Source organism: Motacilla alba, chromosome 2 (assembly GCF_015832195.1).
Source record: "Motacilla alba alba isolate MOTALB_02 chromosome 2, Motacilla_alba_V1.0_pri, whole genome shotgun sequence".
In the NCBI taxonomy this organism is placed as follows: Eukaryota; Metazoa; Chordata; class Aves; order Passeriformes; family Motacillidae; genus Motacilla; species Motacilla alba.
In genome coordinates this window covers 92,742,808-92,767,572 of record NC_052017.1, presented here as the reverse complement: position 1 = coordinate 92,767,572, position 24,765 = coordinate 92,742,808, and the positions used below count along the sequence as shown (strand labels likewise).

General features: G+C 40.0%; 1 protein-coding gene across 7 annotated transcripts in view; it reads right to left on the bottom strand.

The window, feature by feature from the left end:
- Positions 1-24,765, bottom strand: part of LOC119697739 (myelin basic protein) — a 109,771-nt gene that overhangs the window by 46,232 nt on the left and 38,774 nt on the right. For all 7 annotated transcript variants that reach the window (XM_038128887.1, XM_038128893.1, XM_038128892.1 and 4 more), the window contains exon 3: positions 8,067-8,157. In XM_038128887.1, the coding sequence (XP_037984815.1) occupies positions 8,067-8,157 (91 nt within the window). The remainder of the gene's footprint in view (positions 1-8,066; positions 8,158-24,765) is intronic.

Sequence of the window (24,765 nt, the reverse complement as noted above, 5' to 3'; positions counted from 1 at the left end):
TTTTTGCAATAGAACATTATTCTGGCTCTAATCACCTATTAAGGATTTTATCAATAAATTACATAATGAAATTCCATAGTTTGTATTATGCAGGAAGCCCAAGTTTATTTTATATTTTGTATTATTTATTTTTTAAAGACACAGAAGTATTATCAATCTTAGCTGCTGTTTTCATATTCTCCTAATGTATGATACAAAACCTCCTTCTAGTTCTCCTCTAGCCACTGCATTAAAAAGTGAGTCACGTTGTAATTAAAGTTTAACGACAACATCTGTTTCAGCTAACCCAACAGAAGAGTGGTTGGCCCACAGAGAACTATTCTGCTTCTTCTTTCACTCAAACCAGAACTGAGTGGTTATTCAGCCTCAAAAAAATTGGAAATGGGACAACAGCAACGTTTTCCCCCAAATAAAGATCTTTCAGAAGTACTTTTAATTCATTTATAGATAAAACCCTGCCTTAACCCAACTGGATGGTACATAAGAATCAGTGACAGAGAACACTAAGGACTTCTGTGCACACAGAATACTCTCTTGGGCTGCAGCCTGCCTATGGGACAAAGATGACAAAATACACTGGGAAAGGAGTAATTTGTTTCATGGTTAGCTCATTAGCCAAAAGCCTCATATCACCACCCAGCAGCATGTGACATTAGACCACCCTTGGAGATCCTCACTTTTCCATTCATATACAATGCTTGGTCTGGATAACAATAGGGTGGTAAATGCCTATTGTGCTTCCCCCCATCTTGCATACAGACTCACTCTTACTGAATAAACAAGGGGAAAAGAAATCACCAGCTCCTGTACACTGCATAGCAGGCATTAAAATAATGAATAAGTCATTTATTAGTAATGTGCTGATTAATTACAGCAAGCACAGCCCACCACTACTGAAAATACAGCAGGCATCACTGTGACAGCTCCACGCCTATGCTAATGACCCAAGTAACAAATCCAGTCCCTACATTAGAAAAATCCAGACCCCTGTTATGTATGTTGCTTGCATGTGGTGCACACAAGAAAAAAAAGAAAAATCATACCAAATCAGGGTTGTTAAAGTGCCCTAAAGTGCCTGTGCACTAATTTTGCAGCAAACATCAATGGCATGCTAAAAGTAATCTTAAAGATTTGCATGACGCTACTGTCAAACACTACATTAATTAAATAATGGCATATTAACTAATTACATGTCCAAGAGCTACCGTTACTGTTTAAAGCATGAGATTGCTGCCAGGAAATAAGTAATGTTTGAATGCTACTTTTTAAGTAAAGAAAAAAAACCATAAAGATGAACCATAACCAAACCAATCACAGAACTAATATAGGAGTTGCAAATATAATCCTACCAGCTGACCATCTGCTGCCTCTGGATTCCTACAGGTCTCTTTCCACCACAGCACTTCTCCAGTATTCAGCTTCACTTGTTCATATGTAAAAATTACACACAGTTTGCAGAAACCATTTCATGATATGTGAGATACACAAGATTCAGCTCTTTCCCTAAAAAAAAGATCTGCGAGTAAGCATGAAATACCACGCCAAAAAAGGGAAAGCTGTGACCCGTTCCTCTGAGACCCAACAACTTGCACAAAAAATAGCAAACGGGTTTTTTATTAAAATGTAAATCTTATTAAAATGCAAATTCTTTCCACCTCAGAAAGCTAATCCAGGGTTGCTGCTGTAATTTTGATAAATCAGTGGTCTCTGGATGAAAGCAGACAGACAAAGTCTTGCAAGAAACTGGGAAAAGGAAAAAAGGTTAAGGAAAGTGGAAATAAATGGATAGCTGGAAAACCAGAATCATTACTTAGCGTATAATGAAAACTAACAGGACACTAAATTCTCCCATTTGCTTCTCAGGCAAGAGGAAATAACTGCAACACGGTAATAACACCTATTTTAGAACCATTTGCTGTCACACTAGATTGATTTTTTTTTTTTGTGTAAGCTTGCCATTATTTTGCATTAAAGTCACTGCTCGTGTTCCAGAATTGATTGTGTTTACAATGAAAGAAGCTTCCCAGTAAGGTCACTGAACTGCAATAACCCTCAGCTTTTAGCCAGCTCCTGACAGGACTGCATCACCTCCTGATAAAGGCCTTATGCCTTCCAGCTCCTCCCTTCACATTCTGCCCCCTCCCTTTTTTAAGCAAGAATAAAAATGCAGAAATGGGTACAGGAGAAGAGTGACACCCATACAGATGTAACATGTAACAATTTACATTCCCAGCTTTGTCAGTATATTCTGTAAGACCAGAATACAAATTCTCTCATTTTCTAAGACAATCTTTATAAACCATCAATAAATCCTTAGCTGAGAAAAAAACCCAAACAACAACAACCAAAAAAACCCAAAACCAAAAAAATAGCCAACCAGAAAACACAAACTGGCATTCAATACACAGCATCAAAAAATTCCTATGTTTGGATGCAGTGGGACCATGGTGAGGAGGACCCACAGTGAGCATTGACTGTGTCTGTCAAGCTACCACAGATGAAGTCTGATGGAGAGAGAAGTCCTTCATCCTGTGTGGGTTTACACAAGTCCCCACAGGACGTTCTGCGTGGGACACAGCAGCAGGCATCAGCATAAGCAAGAATCAGGGTGAGTCAGGGTCACCATGGAATTGTGCTGAATGTACATGTTCTTGCTGTATCTCTGAGCTCTGCAGACAAAAAGATACCTCAGACGTACCCAATTCTGCAATTTGAAACAGCAGAATGGCAGAGGGTGCTGAAAAAGCTCTACAATAGGATCTCTCCTCTTAGAGGGGGAAAAAAAGTGTTCATTTCACCTCTTTTTCATCATAAAATGCAAAGAACAAACAAACCAAAAACCAACCAAACCCCACCAACAACGAATAACCAAAGCACAAAACCCCAGCACTAAACCCAAACAACAACAAAAAACCCAACACCTCACAGCACAACTCCAGGCACACAGCATGTGTGTGGAAAGCTCTAAGCCAGAAGAAAAATGGCCACATCCAGATACAATGTTAGACCTGATCTACCAGATAAAAAAGGAAACCTTTGGGTTTGAAAAGATAGTCTTACTCTGTCTTTCCAAGTAAGATGTTTTTTACCATGAGGATGGTAAAACACTGGAGCAGGTTACCCACAGAGGCAGTCCCATCCATAGAAAGAGTCAAGGTAACATTGGACAGGGTTCTGAAAAACCCAATTTAATTCAAGGTGTCCCTGCCCATGGCTGGGGGTTAGGACTAAATGGCCCTCAAATGGTCCCTTCCGACTCAAAAATATTCTATGATTCTATCACAAAAAGTTAGCATACTTTGACTTCCATTGTCATCAGAAAAGGGAATACACAATATGCAACAGTTCCCCCTACCAAAAAAATCTTGCTTGTAATTTGATGCTAATTCAACCCTATGGGAAAAAAAATAAAGTATCGTTAAAAATCTGCATTTGTAACTTTCCAGGTTAATGTACTAGGGGTTGCACCAAAGAAAGGAAGCTCCAGTCCTTCCAGCAGTCAAAATGACAGGCAGTTTTCCCCCCTGCTCCAGCCTGACCATTGTTGGGTAGCGTTGGATCAAATAAACTTCCGAAAATGTTCTCTGTTAGTAAGGCTAAGAGTCCCCTCCTGACCATTTCTTTAAATGCATAGCACCACAGCCAGCAAGTTTCTTCTCTTCCTTGGACTGAGATGTAATTCAAAATCCTTTTCTGACTACATACTAGTTGCAACAGAGACCATGTTGACTACGTGCAAGTTCAACAGAAGTTTGTAGTGAGCAAGACGTTCTAGCTCCACATCACAGATGCATATTCAGTATATATCAGACAACAGAACTCTGTTGGGTGCCACAAGAAAATCCTTTCAAAGGGCAAACAAAACTAACTCTTGTCAATTCAGAATTGCATAGTTGCAAATGCCATCACTGTGATGTCTCTTCTCTCCCAATACCCTTACCCTTCTGCTCCATTTCTCCACTCCATCCTCCTGTATAAAAAGTTCATTGCCTTTGAGAATTAGTTCTGTGAAATATAAGACACACCTGACTTGTTTGTTTCATAAAGCAGCTGGTACGATGTGGCTTCATCTCTGGCTAGATAATTTCATCTATACCCCAGTCTAAAAATAAATATTAAAGAGAAATGCAAAAAAGCCTTCTGGAGTGGTAGTTCCCAAATTTAACCCATACAGAGAAGAACAGGAAAACTAAGCCATTTATGCGTATTCACAAGTGTCCCTTTACAGTAGTGGATGAAACCTTGCTTGAATCTACAAAGAAAGCTACCAGATCTAGCAGACTTGAAAGAGAGCCCCACACTTGGTTCCTTACCATCGTGTTATTTTCAATCAATAATAATGTGTTTGCTTCCAAAACTGGACCCAGCTGATAGGGTCTGCAGATACCACAATTACTCTGAAAGGAAGTATTTTCAAAAAAACTCTATTCAAATGGTACATTTCATCAGGAATATTCTGTATAACAATCCTTAGCAACTTCGTCTATTCCATGCTGTCCACAGCAGAGAAAATTCCCTTATCCTGCAAGGTCATTATTGTCAGCTGGTCCCGGCCAAGGCTAACCATGGAGAGTGAGGAGACAAGCACAAATCAAGATATTTCTGCCTCCTCTGCTGCAGAGCCTTGGAGCTGGCAGTCCAGGCGCCCTGGTGGCTGCCAGGGGCTGGTGGCTGCTGCCACCGGGTGGCTCAGCGACGAGGGACAGACAGCCCGCGGTGTCGGAGCCCAGGATGTCTCTCTGACAGTCCTGGATGATCCGGGCCCTGGCCAGGGGGCTTTGGGGCCCTGGCAGGGGGCTCTGAGACCCTGGCATGCAGCCAGAAACCCCTGTGGCTTTGAGTTTGACTCATGGAACCAATTACCAACTTTGTACGAAGAATTAAAGGACACAAAGGTTTAGATAGCACAGTAGTAGCGATCATGGTGAAAAGAAAAATTTTGGGATTTTGTACATGGGGGTCTGAGGTTCCAAGATGGAGGAATCAGGGCGTGCCCTGTCCTTCTCTTTTCTTCTTCCTAGCCTCCATGATTTGGGTGATTTTGGCACTTCCAGATTGGTTTAGAGTAGAAAGTCACTGTCTAACATAGGTGACAGGTACTGGAACATAATTGTAAATATCAAGTATGTACTTCTAGTATAAAAGACAACACCGGCCCCGTGGGAGGGCAGTGCGCCTCTGGCTGACCAGCTGAACAGATCCTGGCAGGCCAGACAGAAAATGTTTTAGATAACAATTAATAAAACAACCTTGAGAGCGACAGCCAAAGACTTCTGACTCCTTCTTTGACAGCTGGGTTGGGAAAAAGACTTTTAACACAATCTCGGGGTCGTGCTGACTGGAGGAGGCCTCGAGAAGCGGTGTGGGGACTCGGCTGCTCCCAGCGCCTGCTGCGCTCCCCCGCAGCTCTTGGAGGGCTCTCGGGGGGCTGCCCCTCCTCAAAGGGGGCTCAGGGCTGCCTCAGGCTCCTCTGCTGCCCGTGCCAACCTTTCTGCAGGGGGTGGCACTGCCCAGAGAAAGCTGGGCAATAGGAAGGGATCTCCGAGGAACACAAAAGTCACAGAAGATAGTGACGTCCGTGAAAAGGGAAGGCTGAGCTGCACCCGGTCAAAGAGACTGGAGGCTATTAAAAATTCTTCAGAAGAGGGATTCTAGTCAAAGCTGGAGCTATAAATTAACCAACCATTGGTGCATACTTGAAGCTTGGTATAATTAGCATCACTGGGGAAAAAGAAAGAAATGAGGGATAGCTTGAAATAGATCAAGCCAGAGAGAGGATAACTGAGCAGGGTCTGTAATCATTTAAGTCACAGAACAACAAATAACTCAACTAGAGAAAACTGCTTCAAGCTTATCCTTTATACCTATAAGATGTAAGAGTATTTTAAGAAATTGTCCAGAACTGCAGGGAAAGGCATATACAGCAGTCATTCTCAAGACAACATGAAACTTGTATATATCAAAATATTCTCCCTGATTCTTACCACAGTGGTTTCATTTACACCTTCAGTCCACTTTGATTTACTCAATTGACCAGGGTAAGAGAAGATTACAGAGTCCATTTGCACCATAGTTCCTGTTTTTTTACCCTCATTTTGACCTAATCTTAAAATAAAAAAAAAAACCCAGACTGTCATTTGCAAAGTGGTAGGAGGGTTGATATAAGGTTCTGGAGTCTGACTGGTTTTGGAGTTGGAAAGAAATTTTCCTCCTTGTTGCGTCCAGTTATCAAAGGCTGATCAGTGTCTTATGTTAGATAAGCAGCTCAGTTCACAGATTTGGAACATGGAAATATTTATCAGTTTGTTAGTAAATCATTAGCTTTAAACACCACATAGAAGACTGCATGTTGACTTTCTTCAGTTAAAGAAAATTAGTTAAAGAATTTGTTGATCCAGGGTATGGATCACTGGATGGTGAGTTTAAACCTACCAACAGTAAACCTCATGCTTAATTCCCATCTTTAAACTCACAATTCCCACATGGACCACAGGCTTGACTAACTACTGGGTTAGCCCACTGGTACACAGGAGTAGTGATCCAAATACACAGAAGGTTTAAATGAGATCTGAGATTTTGTAGGTAGAGAGAGGCAGATGGAGATCTCCTTGCTTTGCTGTCTCCACACTTCTCACAGAAAGAAAACAAGAGATCTGCACTGAGAAAGGACACAGTTTGAGATGCATATTACACCGTGCCATGGGGCTTTACAACCAGTATTACTGGATCTACTGCAAATAACTGGCAGAGCAAATGGCAAAGAAATGAGGTAATAACCTCAGCATCCATTTAATAAAGTTGAAAGCTAGTTCTAAAGTCCACTTGTGGATTCATCAGCCACTGGCACTATATGATCAGTGTTGGAAATATTTGTACCAGGAATTCAGGCTCATGTGCCAATCACACTATATTATCTCACTGAGAAAAGATGATTTTAAATGGTTTCCATTATTAGTAAGAAAGACTAATTATTAATTCTTCATGCTCCATTCCTTTTGTACCTTGGAAGAAAAAAGTCCTTACTGTATTCAAAAATATTTCACTCATCCAAAAGTTTTCAAGCTAGTCAGCCTTAGTAACATCCACACGATCAGCCTTGCCTTAACCTCTCCTGCATTAATGTTAGACTACTGCTTCTTCATTGGAGTTCTATTACCATAAAGTCAACCTTAAGTTGCAACAGTAACGTTTCCCTTATCAGGAAAAGGTTCTTTACACAGCATGTGTTTGGGCACTGGAACAGGCTCTGAAGGGAAGTGCTCACAGCACCAAGCCTGACAGAGTTCAAGAAGTGTCTGGACAGTAATGTTAGGCACATGCTGTGATTTTTGGGGTGCTCTGTGCAGGCCCAGGAGCTGGACTCAATGATCCTGACGGGTTCCTTCCAACTCAGCATATTCTATGATTTCCTGTCTCTTTTCCAAAACTCAGTGCAGAAGAAAAGGTCAAATGTGGCTTTCAGATCAAGTAATAAAAATACCAGCAAGACCTATATGGAGAGCAGGGAAAAGATTCACAGAAAAATGCCAAGAGAAGCTCATTTAAAATTGAGGCCTCCCAGAATTCTCAAAGGTCACCCAGTCTATCCTTCTGGCACAAGATGATTACATCAGTTTAGACAGTTACTTGTCTAACCTGTTTTTCAAGGCCTGCAATGATGAATCTGCACACTTTCCAGATGATGTATCACAATGCCTTAGTATTTGTTTCTGTATTTCCCTTCCTGACATTTGATCACATCTTTCTTTCAGCAGTTTTAAGAATTCATTGCTTACCCTCTCCATTATGGATGGAGAAAAGTTTATTTTCCCTTACTGCATAAACCTTTAATTTTGTTGAACACTTGGATTCAATCTTTCTTCTCCTCAGAGAGGATTTGTTTCAGACTGCTGATCTCTCTTTGTTTTTTACTTGGTCCTTTCCTTCATCTTTCCAGGTCTTTGTGCAACTGTACAGCCTGCACTCAAATGCTGTACATTAACATTAAGTAGATCACTATGTCTTTGTGGGAATTCCCTTTGTGCTAACACATCAAATAACATTTTCAGCTTTTTGCTGTAACTCACCAAATACTTCATTGTCCTCTGATGACTGCTGTATTAGTCTGGCTGCTTTTGGACTCTCCTTAGCTGCTTCCTCCACCTTGGTTTCAGCATTCTGTAAAACAAGCATTAACTGAGATTAGTCTTTTCTTCTACAGCTCTCAAATAGAAACACTCCTCAAACTTCTTAACTGCATTCTTAACGAATACATGTGGGTTTATCTTTGCTACACATACGTGGTTTTGCAAAATATTAAGGAAAAATACTCTCAGAAAACCCTGATTTTTTTTTGAGTCTGTTTTAATCTGACTAGACTAGGTAAATTAGAGAGGTAGAAAAGACATTTAAATAAGAGATCTTAAACCATAACAGACTTGTAAGTTTCCACCTTTCCTCCTCGTATTTAGTTTTATTTCCATTGACATATTCCATGTTGACTTAGTGAACCAAGAGATCAGAAGATAGCACACAAATATTTCTCCTTATACAGGAAAGGCAAGTGAGCTAGAGCTTCAAGTCATTAACCAATTCATGTACTTGACTGTTTAAAGCACAAGGACTTACCTATTTCTGAAAGAAATTTGACAGTTAGCTACTTGGTGTAACTAGAGGTAAATCAACAGCTTCAGCGCTTAACTTGCCCGAAGTTAAAACATTTAATTCCCTAGCTAGAAAAGTCTGAGGAAAACAGAAGCTGTGAAACATGGAGTTTTAAATATTTATATTTCTACTAAAGACAAAATAACTAATCTTTTAAAAATGTTTTACTTTAGTACTCAAGAGAAACTTATACACAAGCTTACAGCAATGCAGACAATAAACTGCACAAGCAGTCAGCTATTGAATGATGGATATGAAATGACTGATACAATATTAAATATTACTGTAAAGAGTTGAGGAAGGAATAAAAGAGAAATATTTTATGCCTATGCTTTTTGAAGGATATGTATTGCTCTATTCAAGTACATGCTCATTTGGAAGACTTTGTGTGATGTTTTAAGAAATAAAATTTTTAAACTCTGACATATATTTGAAAAGGCTGCTATACAATCTGCTCATGAAAAATTACCATCTCTGCTCTCAGAAACATTGCACACTTTCAAATTTCTTATTTCCCCTTATTAATAACAATAAGGAAGGTATCAGAAGATTGGTAGATTAAGTCTGTTAACCGCCCTATAGAACAGGGGAGTGCAAACTTAAGGCACATAAACTCAAGAGACGTTGAAGCAAGACAGCAAGAATTTTCAGAAAGAAATGAAAGAGGGACCTAAGCAAGCCTACTGGTGTCACACAGCAGCTGACAAGAATTGGGAAAAGCAGAGACAGAGAAACTGCCTTAGAGGAACAGTGCAGGGTCTTCCTGAAGCAGGAAGGACGTGCAAAAGTGAAAGGATTCTGCACTCCCTCAAGGCACCAAGCTGAGTGTGTCCCATGCAGAAAACCCATCAGCTTGGTACCTCTCAGAGCTGAAGAGGGAAGTCGGTTTTAGCAGATGCTCACCTCAGTCTGGCTTAACTAGTGCTCCTCGGGAAGATGGAGGGACCCAGCCAGAAATCAGTAGTGGCTATACTGGGAGACAACTTGCTTTGGGTAAACAACTTCAGGGTCGGCACAAATAACTTAAGTCCTGTCCCCAGAGATATAATCTGTCAGTTGTGCAGTTTGCAATGCTGTCCACTTGGACAGGGGACATACACTAAAGTCTGTGGTGGCTGACAGGATCACCTGCATTTAGAGGCCACTGATTCTGTAAGCTGCATATTGGACTCGGGTCCTCCATCCTATTTTAGTTGCTCTATAGTGAGGAGAAAAACAACTATATCTTTGTTGTACAGAAAGATGGAAACAGCAGTCAAATCTGAAAAAAGCAGAAGAGGACATCTGCTACAGCAGGGTAAGTCAATCCCAGAGGCAAAGAAAAACACTAAAAACTGTGTCATCGTGGATGACACAAAATTAATACGTTTAGATGATCAAAAGTTCAGGGCTTTCCCAAATGAAGGGGAAAGCTGAACTTCTGATCCGAGCTATTGCTCTAGGCTTGGTAAAGATGGTGCTTGTTAGCTCCATCTTTAATTGCATTTCATCATATTTACTGTATGGTAAAGCTGGTGGTACAGGAGGGGAGGGATTGCTGCTCTTTATGCTCTTGTTCCTCTTGGGAAACAGCTGAGAGTCTGTAACCTGCCGCAAGGCATCAAGAGCAGCAGCAGCACAACACTATCCAAACACTCAGCTGTGTCTATGAAATGCCTTGTCACTCCAAGCTCTTACTGGGGAGATGTTTGCATCCCTTACTTTGAAAACAGGGTTTTGGCAGTCTCAGGGAAGTTAGAAAGACTGAACCCTGAGACATTTTGGTTTGACTTAAATCACTGGAAAGAACTACACAGCAGCTGTGCTGTCTGCTCCCTGCATAAGGCACAATGTTGGTGTTGACAGATGCCAGCTCCAAGATGTTGACAGCAAAGTTCTGTGATGTATCAGCCTAAAACATGACGGTGTATGGTTGAATATAATTCTGCTTGGCATGCCTTCTTAACCAAAATTGGTTTAAACTTTCAAATGATTTCTTTTGCTTTATTTTTTGGAAGAATCTACTCAACACATTATTGCTGGCATACATAATACTTGTACTACCAAAATCAGTACAAGATATATCACTGCAAAACTGCAATCAATGATCCAGATGCGTCAAACCAAGCTGTATTGAAAAAGAAAAGTCAAGACTTGGTCAGTTGCTTGATTCCTTTTTCTAGGGTCCTAAAAAATGTTAAGTGTCTCCATCCTTGCAATCAATGAAGAGAAAATGTGAAAACACATTCCCTTGTACTGCCTGAGCTGTGCCAGAAGAGATTCTTTACCAACAGTTATAGTGTGCTTTAGGCTGGTTATAAAATAAAGGCCCTTTGTACATAACAGAGTGAACATAATTCTACCTAGCTCTTTCAGGCTGAGTGCTCAATGCAATTTCAGAAGTGATGGGGAAAATAGATTTATTTTACAGTACTAGTTCCCAGGAGAGTAGATAATACCTGATTTTAGCATGAAATAAATATTATATAGGCCTAAAATCACAAAAAACTGTCTTCCCCAAAAGCATCTCCTTGACTACTCATGTTCCAAAATACCACAGAACACCCAAGGAGCAAACCAGCAGCTACTGCATCATAACAGCTGGTGACAGACTAGAACCACTTCTATTATTTCATAAAGCAGCTTCAAAATGAGATGTGCATATACACTGCAGCGCTATATACATTAATATCTACATATACAGCTGCTTTTGATTCAGATCTTATAAAAATTAGAATTGCATTATAGTCTGCCTCAGTTTTAGAAGATATCTTTGGCCCAACTTTCCACTGTAGCTGTCCCCTGGCGCCTTATGACTCAGTTCACCTGTTTTCCCATTATCCACCATGTGCACACCACAGTGTCCATATTACACAGCATTTTAAAACTTTGATAGGCAACTATACAAATAACCAGAAGCTATCAAAATACTTGCAGCAAACGAACAGCAATATAAAAAATGCTGTATATATAGCCATTAGTGCAAGAAGAAGCTACTTGTATTTTGTTGCTATTGGTGATCTTAGATGTTCTTCACTTACATGGGAAGTGTCAAGAAATCCTGAGTTACAGTGAGCTGTACTCTGCAGGTACTACAGTGTCAGGCCAGGTTAAAAAGTGCAGTGAGGCACATTACATTTAGAGAAGCAGCTAATTCCTCAAGGAATCATAGGCCTTGGAAATGGAAAGTTTCCAGAGTATTCAAGCCAGCTTTTCAACTACATTGTCATTTTTGCATACTAGTTAGGAAAGGTTTGTTTGTTTTCCTTTAACCACAAAGCTGTTACTCAATGACTTCATTTTCTAAGTGATAAAACCACAAAGAAAAGTTAAAACTCATCAGAGATAAAATGATTATTCAAGAAGTGTTATGTCTCAATGAGAACTGAAGAAATCCAGAGTGAAGTACTGATTCTTATTGTCTGTGCTTTTATTCCTGCCTTTTACAATCTACTAATTTTTCTCATTATATATATTTAGCTAGTATGTTTAGCTCCATTCCGATGGCATGTGTAAACAGCTAAAATTCCCTTTCTTTTCGGAAAAGTGCCACACAGGTATCAAAAGCTGCAGCAAGACAACACAGACTGAGTGCATGAGCAGCTGCTTTGGCAGCACAGACATTTCTCCAGTTCCTTCTGTCATTCATTCCTGCCCACAGCACATTACCTTCCCTCCACAAAACCCAGAAGCACTGGGAGCATGGTTAAACACTTGATTCTTCCCCCATGCTACATCTACAAAACTAAGATAAACAAGAGGCACCATCTCAAAAGACAGAAGAGAGTTTCTAGTGGATAAAACTAGATTTGACTGGCAATAAACCGTCATTTTGAAATAACAGAAAAAGAGCAAGTTGTTGAAGGCAGTAGCAATCTGGATAATCTAAACCATATCCATAGCAGTAGATCATGCTGCTCTAGACTCAGCTGAAGAACTCTGCAAGACATTCCTGATTTTCCACTTCTGCAGTGATATTCCCCTGAACTCTGCCACACAAGGCTACCTTTCATTTAATATTCATAAAATGTATGTGTGATCTTCAGGCTATAGTATACCTTCAGGACAATCCATACATTGTCTCTTCTCAGAGATAACTGATTTTCCACAGAGTTCCATGGGGAAAAAGTAAGAAAATTCTTTAAATCATTAATATGTGCTCCTTCAAAATTGTGACACTAACAGGACTGAGACAAGTATCAGTAAGTCTGTCAAATGCAGGGATTTTTCTCTAAATACCAAATACTGGTGCAATCAGCAGGGCAGGATGTAAATCAGTCTTAAGAGTCATGATTTCCCAGTAATTTTTGTATTCTGCATCCCAGATTACCAATGCTGCTGTCATAAATTCTGAAGAAATTCCTTGTTACTTCTTATCAGACACCTCAATCAGTATCAAAATGTTTAGCTCCTTTTCATTGAGAAGAATTTCTACACATACAGCTTAACACAGTCAAACAGATGAGATGCTGTGGACCACACTTATTAGCAGCAGGAATTCATGGAATGGCAGCTGGCCCTCTTCAGGTGAGCTGATATCTCCTGGACCTGCATTAATAAGTATGTTCAAACATTTTCTTGAACATGATCATTAATTCTTCCTAAATGTGCAGATTTCCTAAACACCTTTCTTTTGATACAGAAACTCAAACACACACTAGCAAGCACCAGGCCTCTTGCACTGAGGGTGAATAGACCATTTTAAGAATGTCATACTAGTTTGTACTCCTCAAACAAGACTGCAGCTATCATTCAGAACAAGGTTATGCCAGACTGAAGCTGGCCTCGTGCTATCTATACAGCTCCAAACTCTTGTAAACATTCCAGGAACTCCTACACCAGCATGTTCTTCAGTCCCCACCAGCCAAGAAAAGGATGCAAAATTTTATCAATAATTTTCAGTTAAATAAAATAACTCCTTTAAACATCAAGCAAATCACAATCACTATCTCCAGCTTTCTATTGCATCTTGTTTCCTCAGTTTAATTTTCATTTCTACAGATTTTTTACATGCAGTTTCTAAAATGCAAGACTCACAATATTTTCTGCTTCATAATTTCCACAAAATTCCCTAGCATGTTCCAAAATCTTATTTAAGGTATAAGAGAGAAAGAAAAGAATTACAGGGTGATGGAAAAAGAGAGGGCTAGAGTTTCCAAGGACAGTTGTTAGTTCCTCAACAGCAGAGTGCTACTGTTGCTGTCACCAAAAAAGAACTTCAAAAGAAGTTGCAAATAAAAGGATTCTCATTGCTAACCCCCAAGGTAGACCAACACCCTTTAAAAAAGGTCTGAGATGCTGCAAACACATTATCCAGGACTTTGAAGAAACTAATTCATTCTATTTCGAAACTTTAAAATACCAAGTAAAAACACTGTATTCCAACTCAAAAATTTGCTCCATTCCACATTACAGTTCCACACTATCTTGCTATGTGCTTACTTCTTTTATGAAAAGCTTTTTACAACTACTTCTGTTTATGGAGAAGTTTCACAGATTTCACAGATTATTCTGAGTTGAAAGGGACCCACAAGGACCCCTGAGTCCAACTCAAGCCAATGGCCTATACTGATGACTTTGGTGTTACCAGCACCCTGCCCTGTGTTCTTACAAGCTGGGTTAATACAGAGAATATCTCACCTTTAAATGTTCCTGACCACACTGGGGTTCTCATATTTTATAGCTGAAGTCTCTTCAGCTCAGAATGTAACAGATAAAGATAATTTATGGACCTACAGTGTGCTCCTAGTCAGCTTTCACTAGTCCATACACTACTCCTGTATGCTGAGAATGGAATTTTCAGCATGTAATAGGAAGAAAATGAGGGATTACATTACTGTGCCCATACAAGTGACAGAGGCTAAAGGCATTTGGGAACAAGCTGTTAAAATGACTGTTCATTTGGGAAACAAAAACTAAATAAAAAACAAGTCAGGCAACCCCATGCAAGATTCAAGAGGCTTGCATTAATACTGTGAACTGAAAAAAAAATTATCTCAGGTGCCCTGTGCATAGGGGCAGAGGGAGAGGAAAAGATATTTGAGTGACCTTTTACTTTGTCGGTACTCTATGATACTGCCATGATCAGGAATCCTCCTAGAACCATAAGGAATTTGCAAAACAAGTAAAGACAAGACACAAAAATATGCCCTGGGTCAATATTTTCGATTTCAAGCATCTGTCTTTCACTCTGTGCACATTAACCCTGAAACCATACCTAGGAAACCCGGATGTGAATCACATCAAAGTCAGACAAGTACAGGCAGGGCTATGACTTCTTGCTTCCTCTGCCAATCCCACCCTGGTCCTACAGAGCAGAGCAACCATCACCTCCCAGCTGCACAAGGCATGCAGTGGCAACATGAGATGAAACTGTGAAGACCAGTACAAGCACCTACACCCACACTTGGGAACACAGTGAGGTTCAACAGCCTCCAGAACACCTGGAACTGACATTATTAAAGAGCATGTGGTACCTGCTTTGAATCCAGGTAGGTTTTCTACAGCTCCACTGCTAACAGCATCTGGCAGGCACATGGATGGAAGCAGCTCCTGACCTCACAAATCAAAGAGGAGCCATAACAGCACTCAAGGGACAAAATCAAAAATAGGTACCTTGGACACCAAGCACAAGAGCATGTCTCTTTTGTAAAAAGTGTTCAAGCTAATTTCCAGAGTAGTCTGAAAAGTGACAGCTGTCAATATCAATGCCTTCACAGCCCATTCATCATCTTTATCTCATCTAAACTGAGTGCAAATTTACTCACCTTTAAGCACTTATTTTAGCCACATGCTGAACAAGTGCAAATATTTCACTCTGTTTGTCAAGAAAAGGATGTGGTTTAAGTCATAAACGCAGTGTTGATGCTGCAGCCTCAACCCTCAATGCACCTCCTTAAAAGCTTCATAAATCCATTGAACAACGTCAGTGTCTGGCCCTAGCAGACTGGTAATTTGCAAATGCCACCACATGAGGTCTTTCTGAAGGGTTATAACAAAAGTGTACAACAGCAATCCTGTTCTTCCCAGCTAATGAGCACACTTCTGTATTCTAGCATATTGATAAAATCTGAGTTCACATATCAGGATACCAATATACCAGAAAAACATACTAAGCATCTGATTATCTATTGTAAAAGCACAACAGAGATGCAAAAAACTAGCAGCTAGGTACAGAATGATGTCCAATAATTAACAGGTAGAAAAAAACCAAAGCAAAGCCATTTAAAAAAACGTGCAAAATAACAGTCCACTAGCCAGGGAGAAAAGATGAGAAATATTCTGGGCTTTTTTTCAGGTAAAAAATGTCTTTCAACCTCATACATTGAACTTCTTATATCAGAGGTCTCAGTTTGGCAGATTGCAATGAATAAAGATCAAAATGATTGCCTCATAATTAGAAATCCTCAGTCTTGAATCCTCCTCAGGGGCCTATAGAGGACTGGCAGTAGACCTGGTGATTTGCACCTTTTATCCACAGGAAGAGATGCAGAAGGGGTGGCAGCTGTCTGTGTGCAGCACATCTGGGAGACTGCATGATTCCAAAGCATCATTCAGTGCAGAAGTTACCTGATGATGATACACAGAGGAAAGGCTCCAGTCCTTTTGCAGAGTCCCACCAATCATGGCTATGTAGACCTGCACTGCTGCATTTGCATTATGCTTATGGTTGTTTAAAAAAAACCCCAAAAAATAAGAAATTAGGCCTGAAGCAGTGTCCAAATCTGGTTCATCAAACACAAGGATGGATGTCTGCAGTAACCCAGGAACAAAAGGATATTCAGAGTGTCTTAGATAAGTTAAAAAAAAAATTTAAAAAACCCCAGTTAAATCCTATTTATCTTCAATTATCTTGAAGGTATTTTGAGTGAAATATATTATAAATTGAAAGCTATTACATTTCTGAGCATCTCAGAAATATTCACTGAAAAAGTGTCAAACCTAGGAACAGTAAACAACTATTAGAGATGTACCTTTCTGCTGCATTACCAGCAAAACATCTTGTCTTGGCCCCTAGGTGTGAAAGTGTTCTGGCTTTTGCAGTACTCCAGTTGACAGTGCACAGGTATTTTTGACAAAAACCCAACACAGCTGACATCCTGACTCTGCAGCCAGCGTTAACGTTGTTAAGAGAAAACACACAAGGTTCCCCTTGTCAGTGTAAATTGTTGACTCCACCGGCCTGCAGGAGCGAAGTGGAACGTGACTGTGGGGGCTTCAAAGAGCTGAAGCACAACTGTGCCCAAAAAAACATGCACAGCAGGAACTCAGCACCTAACACCAGAGGTTAGCTCTGCCCAGTTCCCCAGCAGCAAACCAGGCTGCAGTGAAACCAGAATTTCACTTCTGGTATTTTATTTCTAATTCCATTACGTGCATGTACCAGTCCTTCAGCCTACAAAATAATTACACAGAATATGTGTCTGGGTCATTTCCTCAACACAGATGTAGGCTGGCTTTCTTGACTAATAAAAATACCTTTGTAGTGCTTTCTCTAATGTTACAGAAAGAAGACAAAAACAGTGGACAACTTTAGAACACTTTCTCACTGTTCTACTCACAGTGGGCAAGAGATACAATGGACTAATTCAAATCCCCTTTGAGCTTAATGAGTATGAAACACACTCTGAAACAATTGCCAGTGAACAACAACATGAACTTCAGCTTCTTGAATTTAATTTTCACTTTCAAGTCTCTAGCTCATGAGGAAAGAAAACTCAAAAGCAGCTATGTAAAAAGCATTCAAAAACATTCAAAATTACATGATTTCAACTCCCTAAAAACTACCAAGACATTTTCAGCATTTAAAAGCAAAACTTACTTTTATTTGCCAAGAATTAAGTTTAACATAAAGCAGTTTATTTTAGAATGGAGATTTTTTAGCACACTGAAAGTACTTTTAGGTCACTCGGCAGTCTTTAGCTTCATGAAGTATATTTCTAGGCCAAAGCTAAGAATAATTGTACATACAAATTGCCTGATGCTAAAATACATTACATTTCCCTGCAAGATTTGTAGGTTCAAAGAAAATTCTGACCACAGTACTCATCAATGTTTCTGAACTGTGAGATAAGAAAATTACCAGACATTTCTTAAATTTTGTACAAAAAGGTTTTTTTGGGGCTGGTGGGTTGTTAAGAAGAAGCCAATTTTGCCTTTCCAAAGTGGCAAGGTATTTTGACACAGACATTTCAGCTCATCATTACCATGCACTCCTGCCAAGATCCCAACCTTGTCCCATCTCCAAGGAATGTGTCCTCCCTCCTGACTACACCTGCAAGCTGGGCTGCTCCCAAAACTTTTTGGTCCCTCAAGGAACTGGACAAGGGGTGAAAGGGGGGCTAAAACCAGTCCATCTTAGTAACATGAGGGGGGAGAAAGGGAGAAAATGGAGCCAAATCAGCTCTTGAGTCCAATCCACCAGAGAGCCCCTCCCTCACTCCAGTCTGTATGGGAAAAGAAGGTTTGCTGTGTAACACTTGCTTAAGGGGGAAGCTGCCATGACCCTGCCACCATAGAAAACAAGGCCTTGGTGTGCACATACCTGTCTATCCTCCCAAGACAGAAAATTACTTTTCCATTTCCCTGACTGATTTAAATAGACCAATGTTAAATGCATGATCTTGAAAGAAAATGAGTTTTATTGCTCTGTGCTCCCAGAATGTGCATGGGTCCTCTGTGTAGTGTAAATAAACACACAAATACCACTCAGAAGAAAATGTTTTCAAATGTCAAGACTTACAGGGTCCATATTTACAAAATAATCAACACAACTGCCTTTTAAAAAATGTAAATAAAGATTTCTTTTCAGATAAGAGTTTTGAAATGCAGTTGGCGTGGAAGCAAGGGTGGGGTTTAGTTAAGGGAAACTACTAAAGGCATGAAACAGTTTGTGTGTAATTGTAAAACAGTGGTAGGACGTCTTGTAACTCCCACATAAGTAAATTTTTAAAAACATCAAGCAATATGTGAATATAAGTAAAGACATTGATCATGTTATCGAGGATCACTTTATCAATATACTACTCAAAAACAGTTCCCCACTGTAAGACTACATTAAAAATATTCTAGTAAAATCATTAGAAACATTAAGATACTAAGTTTTATCAAAAGTTTGAGTCTAATGCAGACTCACCAGGAAAGTTAAGACACTAGGCAAAACGGAGTATTTGCTTGATGGTTCATGGAATCAACCTCTGCCTTCGGCCCGTTACATTTTTTCCAAGGCTCTTCTTGTCTGCATCACCCTGTGCCCTTTGTTTGCCGACCCACTCCATCACTTCCTCACTTGTCTGTGGGTTGTCATCTCTCTCTCCCTTACATTCCCTAGTTTAAAGCTCTCCTCACCAGCTTGACCAGCCTGTTGGCAATGAGGCTTTTCCCTGACTTGGCCAGGTAGATTCCATCTGAGCAGTCCTTGGCCCTCAGAGAGGGACTCCAGGCTGTAAAAGCCAAGTGCCTCTGGTTAGCATCAGCTGTGCCACCAGGTGTTGACCTCTAGGATCCATTCACTTCTGTCCAAGCCCTACACCCTCACTGGGAGCACCAGGGAGAAAACCTTGGCTCCTGTGCCCTAGTTCCTCAGACCCAGAGCCATATAACCAGTCTCAGGACCCCCATACCAGTATCAAGGCTGCCCCCCTATCAAGGAAGAGAAGTAGGGGGTAAGAGCCCAAGGATTTCACAAGCCCCCACCAGTATCACCACATCACCATGGACTCAAATCTCTCCCCTAGAAAAGAAAATAAATGAAATGGAAAAACAGCGTGCACAGAAATGCACTTTATGTAATGACCCTGGATATTGATATTAATAATACTGATAAAAAGACAGGAAAGAGGGACCATTAGTTTTTAGAACCATATTAAAGCCCCTCAAGGAGTCTGTTTCTCAATGTGTTTAAAGACCAGAAGTTACCTCCCTTTTCCATACCTCAGCAAAGACATTACAAGAAGTTTCTCAGCAGTATTAGTCACCTTTGCAAATATTTTTTATAGATCATTTTAAGAGACAGACCTTGCCTATAAACTCTCAGCAAGTTCAATTCTCACACAAGTCAGCCGGCAGGAAGCAACAGAATGATAAATGCTAATTTTTGACTTTAAAATCATCTTTCAGGAACAGTTACCTCTTCAGAAAGCCACAATACCATCCCAGAGATTTGTTCATCTGATATCCAACTACAGGCCCAAATAGGGCTGACCTTTCTTTCAGCAGCCCACTGTAAGCCTTTCAAGTTCAATAAATCAACTTCTAACTAACAGATAGCTGTCAATGGTACATAAATAAAACTACTTATTAGAACACAGAGAAATAACCCAAGAGATATTTCCTAAGAAACAAAGACTATACATTGAAATGTATGTAATACTTACCTGAATATTTTTTAAAGAGCAACTTCAAAACATCTATTAAAATTAATTTATAGTTTTGCCTAAAACACTTGAAGAAAGCACAATGAGGATCCCTTCCTCATATTTCCTAGTTACCTTAACAACCACACAAATGCAAAATCTGAAGAGGAGATTAACTGATTTCAGAAATATTCTAGCTGTCAGTCATTTTTCAAGAAACTGTCTAAACTGAACCAGAAAAAGTGTAATAAAGTAAATAACTCAAAACAATGCACCTAATTAGCACTAAAGCAATAGAACCCAAGTCGGGAGAATGTAAAAAAATCAAACCAAAACCAATCCACTCCAACAACAAGGAAGAAATCTCAGAGCTATAGAACACAAATCCCTCAAATTCTCTCAACACAAATAGAAACTGCTCCCATTCACTATTCGCTTTGACTTCTGCATCCTTTATCAGGAACAGAGGCGCAGAACCCTTGCTGGCATGATTATTTCCCTTTCACAATGTTCATATGCACTAGACATGTGATAGAGCAGCTTTGGTGGGCACCAGGAGTCCAGCCAGGGCCAACCCACCACATTTTCTGAAAACAAACAAGAGAACAATGCTTCCCTACATGTTTTAAGCCAACACAGAGGCACTCTCACAAAAACTACTGTGTAGAGTTACAACTGCACCAATATTAGAAGAAAAATTGACCATTGTAATACATGTATGAAGCTGCATGCTGAAATATTAACCTACATATTCAACAGGTGAACTTTCCCATTTCAGAAGGGAATAATGAAGTCTAAGAGACAAAATATTTTGGAAAAAACCACAACAAACCCGATTGTTTACCCAAACATGCCCAGAGAGATGACATTTTAATTGTTTATTTTCAGCCTGTTTAAAATGTCTAAATTAGCATTCAAATTGCATTGACCACCATGAGGGGGAAAACAACAACAACAAATCCTGAAGATCTGGATGTTAATGAACAGCAGAAGCCAATATCACTGGTTGCCCCACAACTGGTATACTGAAAACTCAGTCAGAGCATCTGATCACACTGGGGCTTCCAGGCATTTTAAGGGCTGTCACTCAGATCCTGACCTCACTGGGTTCTGGCTACCAGGCCACCATCTGGTTTGCTATACCAGTGGCACTAACACTTCCAGATTTTGGTGCCCTCCTCTGGAGCACACTTACAGTCTAATGCAGCCCAGACTGTAACATGCAGATGTGGGCATGTCAGATATGCAATCTGATCAATGCTTTTTCAAAATTTCATAAAATGATGTGGTGAGCTTCTAGCAAATATCAGTGATTTCATATGCAAGGAGTACAGCTAAAACGTTATATTTTTCTCCACAAATCAGTAATTTAACATGTTTCTGATCCTCAGAAATAATGACCTCAAGTTAACTATTGCTGCTTACCACACTGAACTAGTGGTAAGACAAAGTTTGAGAGCCCAAGGAAATGACTCACTCAGATCTCACACTCAGTGCCTCTTCAGTCCCAGGTGACACCTGATTCATCTGCAAATACCTGCTATTACTCACCTGAAACTAGGGAAGGTTTTCCTGTGGAGTTAATTGCTGCCATTTCGAAACACCATATAAAAAAGACTGTGGTCAGTAAGCATCTATCCAAAGTGTCTCGAGATGGCAAATATGATAAGATACATACTCCATAACACAAATGGTTCATAAGCCTGTTTGCATACCTTTTGCAAAGCATAAACAGCTAATCTAATAACTGAATAAAAAGACCCTATCTGCACAATACACAATCCTGTTCTTAAGGAAAATTTCTTGTTTTGTTGCAGAGACAGTATGGTTTTAAACATCTGTAGTTACCATTTTCCAAATATATTAAGTCAAACAAAGAAACTAAACCCGAGAAAGATCAAGCAATATAAATCTCATACTGACTGTGAGATAAATGTCCATTTTCTCTAATACCAATGTAAAGAAGTACCAGAAGTGATGACATTGAAACACTCATGTGCATGTACAGACAGGAGAAATGGTTAAGACCAGAAATACAATTTGTGAGCAGCCAGCTTATCACTCAGTGAGCCAAAAACCAAATAGAAACTGTCATTTAAAAAAAATCACAGAATCATTCAATATGCTGAGTTGGAAGGGACCCACAAAGATCATCACATCCAACTCCTGGCCCAGAATCACACCATGTGCCTGAGAGCATTGTCCAAACACTCCTTGAACTCTGGCAGGCTGGTGCTGTGACCACTTCCCTGGGGAGCCTGTTCCAGTGCCCAACAACCCTCTGGGTGAGGAAACTTTTTCTGAAATCCAACCTAAACCTCCCTAACACAACTTCAGACCATTACCTTAGGTCCTGTCACTAGTCACTACAGAGATGATTCAATTTACCACAGTTTGATTCATTAGTGTGGTTCTAATAAGACCTCTACATCTTCAGGAGAAATATTGCATTGAAATTCAAAAGCTACATGTTGAAAAGAAAAAGAAAAAGAGGTGATTTAAATAAGTGCTACTTTGCACTATTTACAGTCATCATCTGTGGAAGCCCCAGGCTCTGGAGGGGAGCATGAAGCTGTACCAGCAATCATACCTGGGAACATCTCCAACTCCAGGCAGGAACACTTGTTCTTTTCTTCAACTTCCACCTTTTCCTCCAGTGCCTAATTTTTAGATCTTTCCTCTTTTATAGCTATTTAACAACAACAACAACAAAAAAATAAAACCAAAAAAACCCCACCAAAACAGCAACAAAAAACCAACCAACAACCACCAAATGACCAAAAAACCTAACTCAAAAAACCAAAACCAACCACATAAAAACCCAACAGCAGCTCAGCCAGACAGCATTGCCTTTTTTTTCTGTGACCACTCCACATTAACTCTGTACTGTGACACTATACAGGCTGCTGTCAATCTGTCAAGACTTGGTAACGCTGTGACAACTGCCCATCTTTCTAGAAAGGTTTCAAGAAATCAAGGATCATCATACAACCAGGAAGTGCACTTCACACCTCTTTTCTCTTTTATGTGGATTTGTTCCAAAAGAAGGCCTCAGTATGTTGGTTTCTTTTGTCAATAATTCAAAAGTGCATCCTTTTACTGAAGGATAAAAGACTGTCAAAGGTAGGTACATTTTGTACTCAACAGAAACCTCTGCATTAACACTGAAGGAGTGATAATGCACTGGTAAAAAGAGAGACATGCTTTATACAGCATTTCAAACGCTTAGCTGTTTTTCTTTTTTTAGATGACATAACAGTTTTAACAGTAATTTTTCCCTATGGCTAGAAGGTGTGTAGGAACACCCTGCTTGGATTTATCAACGGCAAATGGCATCTGACTAACCCCCTGAATAGCCTCCTGTGAAAAAAGGACTGGTTTTGTGGAGGAGGGGAGAAGCATGACATCATATCCCCTGACATTAGCACGGTCTGTGACACAGCCTCCCACAGTCTGCCACTCTACCCTTCCAGTCAAACCAAGAAGATAAAGTCCTGGTAGGTGGAATACAAGGGGTGGGAAACTGGTAGGACCACCAAGCTCAGAGGATGGCAATCAACGGCATGGAGTCCATCTGTCTGTCTGTCAGTCAGCACAGCACCCCTCAGGGATCAACACTAAGGCCAGTATCATTTAATGTCTCCATTAAAAACCCAGGTAATAATAATAAACTGGGGAGGACTGGTCAGTACACAGAGGCAGAGGTGCTCTTCAGACAGGGACCTTGACAGGCTACAGAAGTAGAGCCAAGAATCTCATTAAGTCCAATAAAGGCACATGCAAAACTCTGCAGCTGAAATGGGTTAACTCCATTCACGAGAATCGACAGGGGTCAAATGGCCTGAAAGCAGCTTTGCAGAAGATGTTAAACTTTTTTTTTTTTTCATCTGTTTTAGTTAAGTAACTACAAATATTGCATTACAGGTGTTTGGAACAGATGAGCTGCTCCTGAAGTACATGGGAAAAGCAGGTGTTATTAGCAAATAGGTTTAACTCCAGTTCTCCTCAATTTGGGCATTTGAGAGAAAAGAAACACGTGGGCCCCTATGGAGCAACAAGAAAAGGCTTTGGAAAAACAGATGTGTCAATTGTGTGACTATTTTTCTCCCCTTGTTCTGTTTTGCTTCTTCTGTAGACTCGAAAGATACTTTGCTCAGAGTCAGTCCTCCCACCAGTGATGAGAGCTTCCTGAGGGAAAAGCTGTGGCCAATACACCAGTTTAAAACCACTTGAGCAGTCACAGCTGATCACAAAGAGTTACAGAAAAACAGGAGCTTGACTGAACAATGAAGAATTCAGGATCAATTTCTCTCCAGAGGGAAGAGTTTCTGGCCTCAAAACCAAAATGAGTGAACTGCATGAAAGAGTACAAAAACCCTCAGATACTACACTCTCTCAAACATGGGCAAAAATGCAGTCAGACAGTACTTGAAAATTATACCCCATCAAAAATGTTAAGAGACTTTACAATGCCAGGAAGAGAAAATTCACCAACTTTTACAGAGACGGCATCACTAGGTTTGGTTTCTGCTTGGTTTGCTGGTTTGGGTTTTTTAATAATTTGCATAGAAATAACAAGAAAATAAACTAAAAAACAATTAACATGAGTAAATAAACAAAGTAAATTTTGCACAGTTGACAAATTACGATACTACTCCCATGACAGTGACAATGCTGGTTGCTGAAGAGCCCAATTAAATAACACAAGATCAACTCCTGGCCATAATGCATTTCTCAGAGATCAACAACTAACATCCTTGGATTCAGCTAAAACAATGTTATTAAAATC